This window comes from Pholcus phalangioides, unplaced genomic scaffold (genome assembly GCF_987345545.1).
Source record: "Pholcus phalangioides strain wild (caught in Gottingen) unplaced genomic scaffold, Ppha-v1.0 ptg000015l_1, whole genome shotgun sequence".
NCBI lineage: Eukaryota > Metazoa > Arthropoda > Arachnida > Araneae > Pholcidae > Pholcus > Pholcus phalangioides.
In genome coordinates, this window is record NW_028301608.1 from 74,285,952 (window position 1) to 74,298,430 (window position 12,479).

Consider the following 12,479-nt stretch of genomic DNA (forward strand, 5'->3'; position numbering starts at 1 on the left):
TGTTGTATGAACCCTGTAGCAAAATGGGACATATTAGCAAGATACAAAAGGATGACCTCATGGGGACATTGAAAGAGGTGATTGGAAGAAAATGGCAGAAAGACTAAGATTGAGAGAAGAGGAAAACAAGACATTGGTAATGGAAAATCAAGAACCATGGACAAGCGTACAGAGACTGGAGGGGGAAACTGTCATGAGCAAGCAGAAACCAGAAGAGGAACTGGGGTGCAAAGAGTTGGCCGAAAAGTACATCCACAGGATTAGAAGGAATATGAGACCTCCACACTGGAAGACCTTGAGCTCAGGAATATGATCAGATTTACGAGACTGGAGATTCTAAAACTCTGAGTTAAAACAAAAATTATAAATAGATGGTGGGTTAGGAAAGTGTGGACTTTCTCTTACAATCGGTTATGAGTGAGGACGATAGTGAAGAGGGGAAGGAAAGTAAATCAAGAATTACTCAAACTAATGAGAGAATTTTTTTTTTTTGCAATACCAAATATACAGTTAGTGATACTGCATATTAAGTATCGCTAATTCATTTATTTATTGTTTATTGTTTTAATTTTTTACATAAATACAAGATGAAACAAAAAAATCAGCCAAGGAGTCTAGAGACCCATACTGGATGATACATTGCAAGTTTATAATGAATAATAAGGAACACAGTGAAAAAAGAGAGAGAGGTGGACTGTGGAAAGATCGAGAAATGAAAGACCAGTATGAAGTGGTAGATAGACGGATCCAGTGGCCAAGAGCCATAATATATAACATTGAAGATAATGAATCAGAAGAAGATTTGGCCTTAAAATACTCGATCGGAACAAATTGAATGATTCAGAAGAGCCAATCGCGGTGTCGTGAAGCTGTGGGTTGCGAACATATTAGTATAAAAAGAAAAATGCATATACATAAGTAGATAATCAAGATTGATGTGCAGCAATATAGATTCTATTTTATTATCAATTTGAATATACTTAAATTCACTGAATCAAACTACAGTTAAACATTCTGTTAAACATCATATTCAATTGCATCTTTGCACCATATTTAAATTGAATCAATTTAATTAAGAAAACGTTCTACAAATGTAAAAGAATAGATTATCATGATGCAAACTATATGAAATTCCACACACACATAAAAATAAATTGGACTTCTTACCAAGGTACTGCTCATCACCATCCTCCCTTACAGCCAAGGACAGGGGCGGTCTTAGGGCAGTGCGACCGGTGCAATCGCACCGGGCACCAAATGAGAAGGGGAACGAAACACGTTAAATATACATTACTAGAAAAATACCTTTAAGAAGATACGTATTTATAAAAAACTATAAAATATATACATGAAAAATGACCGAGATGGGAAATTTAAAAAAAAAAAAACAGAGGTTTGAGTGTATATTATATCACTGTTATTTTTCGAATAAAAAATAATCAATGGGTAGTGCACCTATTTATACAGCAATTTTGGTCAGATAAAAATACACTCTCTCGAGCTCTTTTCGTTTACCCCTGCTGGGGATTTTGGGGGGGGGAAAGACGTAATTTCTTTCTCTTTTGTTGTGCAGTAAAGAATAATGGAATGAATCACCCTCGGTCACCCAATTTTTCTACTAACGAGAGCAAAAGTGTTTTTGTAAATTGTGGGAGTATTATAGGAAATGAAGGTGTCTTCTGATATGAGAAAGATTTTGAGCCAGAGGCCTTTCATGCCTCTTTTTTTCCCACTTGGATTACTTTTATTAAAAACGCAGAATCGAATCGACAATACAATACAGTATTTCGGAAAAAAAGAATGAATGAAAACGTATGATTAGCTGACCATTTTAAATAGGGATCTGCACTTGGGCCTCTTTCCTACCTGTCACACGAGGAAAAACAAAAATGTTCTCACATGAGAAAACCCATGCACTTTAGCACCCTCGATCACTGGCCGGTCTCCCGAATCGTCAGACTTTCCTAATTAGTTCAACCAGGGGCAGCTTGGTGGCACTGGGTTTGCTCTAGAAGAGCGTCAAATCCGAAGTGAAAGGGCAAAAAAAAATTTTGGAAAATTATTTGTGCCCGCTGTAGAAAAGGGCGCCAAGTCTGAGTATAAGACGGTGAAAAAAAGTTATGGGAAATGCGTGATTTCTGTCCGCTCTAGGAGGAGCTTCAAATCCAAGGTAAAACGCCAAAAGAAATTTGACGTGATATGTTATGACATAAATACCGCTGTTCCTTTGAACACATCAAAACGAAGTAATTGAAACAAAAGTTTCTTTTTTAGTTGGGGAGGTCAGGGGGCCGAAATATAGGTCCCACTCTGGTAGAGATTTTGTCTCAAGCCGCCTCTGAGTGCAACCTATGTGTGTGTGAGGAAAATTTTTACAAACTGTACATTTACACAACTGAACATCTTTTCGGAGTTTCATGGATCTTGTTCCAGATACCCGGTGAAGGCTCCTAGACAGCATCTTTGTCTAGGGCTCCTTAGCAAGGTGTGGCCACAATGCAACTCTAAAAAGACATCTTTTCCTTTCAAAAAACTAATGAGAAACGTATGTTGGAAATTCAATTTAATTTTTTTTCCAACCGACTTTCAAGAAGAGCCAAAAACTTCAATATAAATTCAATCGAATGAAAATCTGGTGATCCTAGTGAAATTGTCGATTTTAATTTTTGTTGTATTCTTTTTCTATAAGATTTGTAAGAATTTTAATCATATTAAAAAAAGTCATTTTGAAGGTGTCATTTCCTCGACATTAATCTTGAATAAGAATCAAAACCTATTGAATTTTTCTGCTTATAATCTGCAAACTTTGCTAGTTTGAGGAAAAAAAGGCACCATGTATAGTCCGCAGTGGTATATAACCCACATGAGAAATTTCTATAAGATTTGTAAGAATTTTAATCATCTTGAAGAAAGTCATTTTGTAGGTAAGTCGACGTATAAAATCGCTCTCAAGGAGGAGGAGTGTTGTTTAACACAGTTTTGTAGAGAAAATGTCAATTTTTGTATGGGCATCTACCCAATCTATAAATATTTAAAAAATATGTTTTTGTTAATAACTTTTTAATGTAATTATAACTAATGAAATCTCTCTCAGAAAAAAAATTAAACTGTAGATAAGGCGCAGTGATTTATCCTCACTAAAGCCACTTCAAAGACTCTTCTCGTGCAACTTCGATCCACAATAAGAAATTCATTTCTGACATTTTGGTTTTATTTCAACATAATTTTTTTTAAATGTATAATCTATGTGCGACACGCAGTAGAATAGGTAGGTTAATTGGAACTTCCATGGAAATATGGAAATAAAGTAATGTACCAAAGGTACATTACTTTGTAATATACTTTGGTAATGTAGTATGGTTAGGTAATGATAATCACAACAGTACTGACTTGAAATTACCCACCTCTGACTTGGATGGCTTCTCGATTGACAACAAACCACCGGGCAAATTAAAATGTGTGTTAATAAATGCCAGGAGCTTGGGTAATAAGAAAGATTTTTTAGAAACTATGATAGTTGTGGAGGACTTGGATCTTATAGCCATTACAGAATCTTGGGCAAACGATGGGGATGAATCTTTCTTACACATCTCAGGATACGATACTTTTTTGAGAAATAGATCTCATAGGAAAGGGGGTGGAGTGTTGATATACGTGAAATCCTGTTTGAAGGCTAGAGAGTGTAACGTGCAGAGAAGTGATATTGAAACCATATGGGTTGAACTTGAGAACAAAAGACGTCATAAGCTTATTGTTGGGGTTTGTTACAATCCACCGAATAGGGATCAAAACTACATTGCCAAAATGCATGATGAAATTTCCTACATGTGTAAGCGAAAGAGGGTTCTCATACTAGGGGATTTCAATTACCCGGGTATTGATTGGGAGAACCTTTCATCTGGAAATCAGTATGAAAGAGACTTTCTTAAGTTGGTGCTCGAAAATTTTTTGTATCAGCATGTATCAGAAGCCACTAGGGGTACTGCTATTTTGGATTTAGTTCTTACTAGTTCTGAGGATCTAGTTGAACATGTTTCGGTGGGGGAAGAGTTTTCTTCCAGTGATCATCGTATCGTCAGATTTCACTGTAACTTTTCCTCGGGTAAGGTTGATAACAAAAGACTGGTTCCTTGTTTTCGGAGAACTAACTTTGATGTTTTGAGAAGAAGGTTAGCGGAAGTTTTCAAAGACCGGTTGCAATCAGTAAGGGTGGTAAGTCAATGGGAAGAATTTAGTACGAAGCTGTCCTCTGTTTTGCACGACGTCATACCCTTTGTTCGAAAAAAGCGTGTTTGTACATAACACCCTCTATGGTTCACGGATAGCGTGCGGAACCTTTATCTTGAAAAGAAAAGAGCATTCAGAGAGTATAAAAGTGGACATGGTGACCTATCATTGTTTACTGATAAAAGAAGACTGTTGAAGAAAGCGATAAGGGATAGTAAAAAGGAAGTTGAATCTAGGTTGGCAGATAACATTGGCTCTGACCCAAAATCATTTTTTCGATACGTCAATAATGGATGTAAGGGGACAGTTGGCCCCCCTCTCGATAGGAGGCTATAAGGTAGAGAGCAATGTAGGCATGTGTAGTGCTTTCAATGACTTTTTCGCGTCGGTTTTTAATGGAGATAATGATATTCGATATACGGGTGTTGCATGGGGTAATAAAACCCTCAACGATATTCAAGTAGAAGACGTGGAGGTCCTAAATCTTCTAAGAAATGTAGGTGCAAGCAAAGCACCAGGACCAGATGATATCTATCCCAGGGTTCTCAGGGAAGGTGCTAATGAATTGTTGGGGCCACTCGCACAGATATTCAGGAATAGTGTTGCTAAGGGTATCGTCCCGAGAGATTGGAAACTGGCTAACGTTGTTCCGATATTTAAGAAGGGTAGTAGAGAAGTGGTGTCTAATTATCGTCCAGTGAGTTTGACGAGCTCCCTCTCGAAAATTTTGGAAATTATCATCAAAAGGCAGTTTGTGAAGTGGATAGACGAGAATAATGTATTGTCGGATAATCAGCATGGGTTCAGGAAGGGGAAGTCATGTGTAACTAACCTCCTTTGCTTCTATGATTACGTGACTAAGGCTTTGGGTAAGAGCAAAAATGTAGACGTTGTTTACCTTGATTTCCAGAAGGCATTCGATCGGGTCCAACATGGCAAACTCTTGAAGCGTTTACACGAGATTGGAATAGGGGGCAACTTGCTGAATTGGATAGAATCGTGGTTAAGAGATAGGTCGCAACGAGTTATGGTGAACGGGGAATTCTCTGGTTGGACAGACGTCGCAAGTGGAGTTCCTCAGGGAAGTGTCCTTGGCCCCATACTTTTTTCACTTTTTATCGACAAACTCGATCAGGGTATCGATGGAATTACTAGCAAATTCGCAGATGATGTGAAGCTAATGGGGGTAATTGGGAATGAAAGCGATAGGGAGTTGCTCCAGACCAACTTAAACAAGATTGCAGCATGGGCAAATGAATGGGGCATGACGTTTAGCGTAGATAAGTGCATGGTCGCTCATTTTGGTTCGAACAACCCATGGTTATCTTACGAGTTGAATGGTGTCACTATCCCGGATGCAACTAGAGTCACCGATTTGGGAATTCTCATTGACGAGCGACTTAGGTTTTCTGAACATTGTTCAGCGGTTGTCAAAAAAGACATAGCATAGGTTGTCAAAAAAGACAAGCATAGAATGCTTGGTCTCATTTTCAAAAAGGTCTCTTCGCGTTCTCCTAAAGTCATTCTTCCGCTTTTTCGAGGCTTAGTTCGTCCTGGACTGGAGTATGCTGTAAGGTTTTGGAGACCATACCTACAGAGGGACATAGACTTGATTGAAGGGGTGCAGAGAAGAGCTACGTGTGTCCTTATTGGCACACAGGGCTTGAGTTATGAAGAGAGACTTCATTTTTTGAATATGTTTACATTGGATGAACGCAGGTGTCGAGGAGATATGATCGAAGTGTTCAAAATTTTCAATGGGATGGATAGGATGGACCATGAACTTTTAGTACACTGCCAATCAGCTGCTTTTACAAGGGGACACCAGTATCGATTGGTGAGGGACAATGCAAGGTTATGGTGTCGCAGGGAATTTTTCTCTAATAGGGTTGTTAATAAATGGAATAGCTTACCCCCGGAGGTAGTAAATTGTAACACAATTGACACGTTTAAAAAGAAATACGATAAACATGTTGGGGTAAATCGAGAAGCTATCCATTCTTAGAATAAGACAACCATAAGTATTCTTTATGGGCATTGTATAATATTTTATTATGTGTATATATTGTTTATAATTTGTGTTAATTGCATTTTTAATGGGGTTGCTGTATTTTTGAAACATGACATCCATGTTTTTATGGGCATCTTTTTATCAGCCACCTCGTTGGGCATTTTGCCTGTTGTGGCGTTGTATTTGTACCTTACATACCAAAACAAGGAGGGGTGGGGGGAGCAGCGGCAAATCCATTTCGTATAAGAGAAATTTCTGATATGTATCTTATCGTATATATTTCTGATATGTATATGTATCATATATTTGAGATGAGGTTTTTTGAAGCTGATGAAATATAGAATTAAATGTATCTTACGGTAAATGCGTTGAATCGGTAATGTATAATCACCAATTGTCTTGGTAAGTTTGATATATTTTGTAACATTTATCACTTTTACCGGGGATTATGCATAACTCTTTTAGACCCTGTATGCACAAATGTGCGGGTTGCTTCTTTTCACTTTAGATATTCTTTTTTTAATCTCAGGGATGTTCAGCCCAAACTTCAAGAATTGTGTATTATCATTGAAATTAAAGCCGAAGTCCCTGAGATTATAAAAAATCTACAGAGAGAAGAAAAAACCCCTTCTCAGTGCTGTCTTAACGCATGGGCCTACCTGAGAGCCTCAAGAGTAGAGGGGCCTCACGAAAATGAGATCTAGTTAAAATTTTCTAGAATTTACTAGGTAGGGCCGCAAAAAAACTTGGCCCGGGGGCCCATGATGCTCTTAAGACAGCCCTGTCCCTTCACCAGGGCCGTAGCGTGCTTTTTCAGGGGCAGTCTTTTCTTGGAGTGATGGTTATGCTCAGAAAAAGGAGGAGTTACGAGCGCTCCCCATTCGGTTTGTTGCGCTGCCCCAGTTGCAGGGCCTGGTGATTTAGCTGGTGTTTGCCTGCCCCTTCTGTTTCTTAGTACTGAGTCTGAAAGGGATGATTTCAAATGAAGTTCATGAGTTTTATAAATATGAAAGAAATCATACGGAAATATCACTTTAATTTAACCACTTTTATTATCATCTTAGTCCATACGTGATGCATGCATTACACAAATTTTACCATAAAACTCAATTAAAATAAGTATGAAGAAGATAGATCCATGAGTATCCTGCATAAATGTGTGATGTTTTGCTTTTTTATTGTTTTAAATCTCTTTATTAAATCACACAAGTTGGGGTTTTTTGCTTGTTTACAAGTTAAATAGCAGCAATCCCATTCTAGAAGTTTTTCCGACTTCTTCGTGCCTTAATATCCAACCAAGAGGTGTGTGGGGGGATGTGGACGATCACCACTTTAAAAGTCTGATAATAATGTAGAATGAATCTGTCCCGTATTTTACAGGACAGTAATGACTTTCAAAAATTGCCTCAGACACATCACCCTGGATTTTTGCCTGGGTGGGGGGGGGGGGCTCTGACTACTGTTTTTGCATAGGGTGCCACTAAGTCTAAGACCGGCCCTGGCGAAGGAGCACTGTTAATTCTGTACTGCATTTTCAATATTTTAAAGGGGTCCCTTGCTCAAGAATTAAGAGCATTCTAAGGAATTACTTACACGCAAACCCTTACACACGCAAAGCAGCAAAGAAAGTTAGTGCAACTGAGAGTTACTGCTACATTAAAAATAAAGCTCTAATTTGATTGGTTAATTGGAGCATGGGAATGGAATATCTTCATTTATGTTTTAATGTCTGGGTGCCATCAGTGTACACAAGTCATCGCACACCAGTTTTGATCATGTACATGAAAAAGTGGTAAGCAAGAGATGATTGAAAGCATAAAGTGTGTTTCTCCATGTTTAAAATGAGAAATATTCTACCTATGCGACTTCAGAAGTTTAAATATTTTGGAGGGGCAAATGGCATTCATGACAGTGTTTGAGAAATGGATTATGGTGAAGGAGGGAAGACATGGTGAGAATGTGTATGACCAGAGGTGTATAAGGAACTGATGAAAAGGTTGTTCTTTATATCTAGGATGGAAAGGACGCAGATTTAGAGAATACTTACACTAATATACCCATATTAGTGCTTCTAGTGCCTACACTATGAACATGTCTGAGCCTCATCTAGAAATCCTGAGACCTGTAAGAACTGTGAAAACAAGGGCCACAAGAGAAAGGATTGTAAAGCCAAAACTAGATGCCCAAAGTGAGATAAAAGTGGAAAGGATGGCATAACTCACTGAGCTAGTGAAAAGATGTCCAGTTTGCAAGAGGGAGCTTAAAAATGTATAAATTAGAGTCGAGTGTAATTAAAGCAAACCCCATTAGACTCTGTGTGTCCCTGAATAGAACTTTAAAGTTGCTTAGGTTTATTTTAATTTTGATTTTTTTAAATAGTTGAATACTCTGTTGATTGTTGTTTGAGATTCTTTTAAATTATATTGTATTTTAAGCCTATATTTTGTAAGGTTAAGTTTTTTTATAAAGGGCGCTGTAGTATTAGTAATATACTGTCCAGCCCATCTTTTGGGGGTAAGTGCTTGGATCTTCCGTTTCCCTGGTTTTATGTGGGATATCTTTTCCTGCATTAGGTCTTCAGGTTTGGTGTATTGCTTTGGTGCAGGGTTTAAGTAAACATTTTTAGCTTATTATTCAATTTAAATTTTGTTGTCATATCAGTTTGCCTTACTGAGATATTGACAATTAGATTTCTGTAGGAAAGTCAAAAATTATCTGCACCTTTGTCATATGACATCTTTAGATTTATCACACTATCATATGAATATGAAAGTGTGATAAATCTCATGAGCATGAATACTCAAGTTACAAGGACAGTTACAGTATTTTGGCCTTAATGGCATTTTTTCCCTTGCTTCTGTGTCAGTGACCAGTCATGGCTGCTCTGCTAGCAGTGTGCACCAATGAGGAGCAAAGAACTGATTTTATTTCTCTAATCAGAAGGTGTGCCAGGGGCTGAAATTCACTAGAAGGTCACACCATCCCATGATACATGTGCAGTCCTCCTTTACTACATAGAAGGGGTTGAAAGCAAAGTATAGAGTGGAAATGTCCTAGATCGCCAAAGAAGAAGAAATTCAAAATGCCACCTTCCATTGGAAAGGTGATGCTAACCCTCCTTTTTTGAACACAAAAGGCTTATACTACTACTACTTAACCATACACACACCTTGTACACATTCCTCTGCAGAATCCGTAACAAATTGGTGTATACCAGAATGTGTGGCCCTAACATATTCATGCTGTCAGAGTTGTGCTTGTTTCACATTCTTGCTGGTGCTGCCATCTGGCTTTTGTTTTTACTGCATGAGGCTTATACTGAAGGACTTTATAGAAAAGGAGTAGTCAACATTGCAATAACAGTGATATGTGCTAGTCACTAATCTGAAGCTAGAAACTTGTACCAAGCATAGATGCCTATTGTCGAAGAAAGGAAAAAGTCTGCAACTGTTGCTTTTCAAAAACATGATAAATTTGTTCATCCTGTGATAGTAACAACTGATGTATTTTTGGAATGTATATTTCACCTCATTTTCACATAATGTGAACTTGCAACTTTTGCCTTATTTCATTATCTGTATGCAATCGAAAAATGCGTCAAAAATAGAAAGTTATCACAATAATGTGTTCTTGAAATAATAAATATTCACATTTTCTGACATTAAGATATGAAGGTGTTTTGTTTTACATTTCATGTTCAGAAGTCAACAGTTTTCAGCATTTACAGAGCATCAGCTTCTTGGATTATATGGAAGAAATACAAAGAAGAAAATTTGAAACTGAAATTGCAGGCAATGGTTTGGATATGAGAGGTAAATATATGTAAAAATCATTTGGATCTTTGAATAAAATTTGGTGGTAAAATGTTTTTAACCTTTAAACTGTGCAAATGATCAGAAATGTCATATTTACTCACATATAAGGGCAAAATGTTTGTTTAATTTTTTTTCAATTTCAACTGCTTCAAATACCTGGGTTGTCTATATGCGTGAGCAATGTCTCTAAACAAAAAATGTCATTTAAAAAAACAGTTCAAAAATGTGAATTAATTCAAGAAATAACTCCAAAACTATTAATACTTTTGACTGATAAAAATGATTTATTAAAAATTCAATATTGATGAAAAAATTAGTCAGATTCAGGGGAGTAAAATAAATAAAAATTGATGAATAAAACAATCAAAAACTAATGAGAAATTTTTTTTTGCAATACTAAATATACAATTAGCGATACTGTATATTAAGTATCGCTAATTTATTTATTTATTGTTTATTGCTTTAATTTTTACATAAATACAAGATGAAACAAAAAAAATCAGCCAAGGAGTCTAAAGACCCATACTGGATGATACATTGCAAGTTTATAATGAATAATAAGGAACACAGTTGCTTATTAGTAAACAACATAAACAAACTAAAACGGAAAAACAAAATATTAGAAAAAAACACAGTGTTTTACGACAATGGGGAGAGGGTGTCAAAAAAAAAATCAAATGTCAAAACAAAACTCGCATAATTTGTAGTATTTTTAACAACAGCAAGGAGTGCAATTATATGAAATACACATTGCATGATTTTCAGATAAGTACAAATAACAAAAATCAATATAATGTTGCAATGCGCAAGATCAAATAGATTCATAATTTAACTGATTGAGGAGCATAAGGCAAATCAAAAGAAACTCTCGATGTCACTGATTGAAAAAAGATATTGCTTCATGTGTCTTTTGAAAAGTAATAAGTTAGTAATATTAAGGATATCAGGTAGTAAAAAGTTACAAAATTTCAGGATGAGGTAAGTAAAATGCTTCTTCAGAAGAGTTTTGTGGATAAGTGGTAGAGACTATATATTGTTCAATCTATTTGAGAAACAGGAACTGTTCAAAGGTAAAGCAAATTGTTGTTCAAAAATAATTATAGTAGATTTGTAGAAATAAAGCTGACATAGAGGAAGGATTATAAGACTGTGAAAAAGTTGTTTTGAAGGAATCAAATAGTCACTTGTGATGAGTCTTATTGCTCTGTTTTGGAGTTTCATTATTGGTGTAAGATTTGAAACGAAGTGGCCATCCCAGATAGCCAAACCATATAATAGAAAGGAAAAATAATGAGGAATAAAGTGTTAACATGAGCGAGTGATCTATATATGGTTTTAGGTAATATAGTTTGTAAACTACATAGCGAAGTTTACTTTGCAGATATTTTACATGCGTTTTCCATCTGAGGTTATGATCAATATGAATTCCTAGGTATTTAAATGTGGAAACCTGTTCGAGACTCTGGCAGTTACAAGTTGAAATATTTTGGCAGTTATTATTGTAGAATATCAGATTATGGTTGAAGTTTATATTAGCCATAGCAGAGAAGTACATAAACTTAGTTTTTGTTACATTTATTTGTAAGTCATTATTGATAAACCAATCACAAATTATCAATAAATCTGTGTTTATCAAACTTGCTAGTGAATGTTAGTCATCAGTTGAATAAAGCAATCCTTCAAAGGACAACAAAACATGTTTGCAATGCCGCCTTTGTTTACAAACACCTACGTTGAGAGCTCTCTATTTTTTGTGAATATTAGACGAATTTTAACAAGATATTACAGGATAGGGATTATATTCTGAAAAATGTAAGTACCAAGTACACGGAAAATATAAAATTCACGTAAATTTATCAAAATATATAATGTAAACATAAAAAGCACATGTAACAAATCGACAACAAAACAACAATCGTAGTGACATCTGTGAGTCAAAAAGTGAAACATAAAAAAAAAATCTGGAAGTATGGAATGTGAGAACTGTAAAGGTGCCATTGTGGACTTGAGGTATTTCAATGTAAAAAATGTGCTCTGATGCTACATCCGGTTTGTGTAGGAACAAGCGAGAGTGCTTTTAGAAGAATGGCTAAAATGAAAAAAGATGCTTATTTATGCCCCAAGTGTGAAAGTGTTAATGCGGAGGGAATCGAAAAAATCAAAGCTGGCTTTGACGATAAACTTGACAAACTGGAAAAAATCATTGAGAAACTTCGACAGGAGATGAAAAATGATTTTACTGCTGCAATCAGAAAACTGGCAACAAGACAAGAGGAGCTGAACAAAGAAACAGTTGACATAGCAAAGGCAATAACTTTTAATTCACAGTGTGTTGAGGATCTCGGGAAAAAGATATGTGAAATGAAATTATACATTGAAAGTATTGATAAGGGAAATAAAGAAATTAAATCAGAAAATCGAAACCT

At 36.1% G+C, this 12,479-nt stretch overlaps 1 protein-coding gene across 5 annotated transcripts in view; it reads left to right on the forward strand.

The window, feature by feature from the left end:
- Positions 1 to 12,479, forward strand: part of LOC149076666 (peroxisomal acyl-coenzyme A oxidase 3-like) — a 390,438-nt gene that overhangs the window by 240,367 nt on the left and 137,592 nt on the right. For all 5 annotated transcript variants that reach the window (XR_016194088.1, XR_016194089.1, XM_089244296.1 and 2 more), the window contains one exon: positions 9,940 to 10,050. Coding sequence is in view for 3 of the 5 variants with exons in the window: in XM_089244296.1 (XP_089100422.1) it covers positions 9,940 to 10,050 (111 nt within the window). In the remaining 2 variants the exon portion in view is untranslated. The remainder of the gene's footprint in view (positions 1 to 9,939; positions 10,051 to 12,479) is intronic.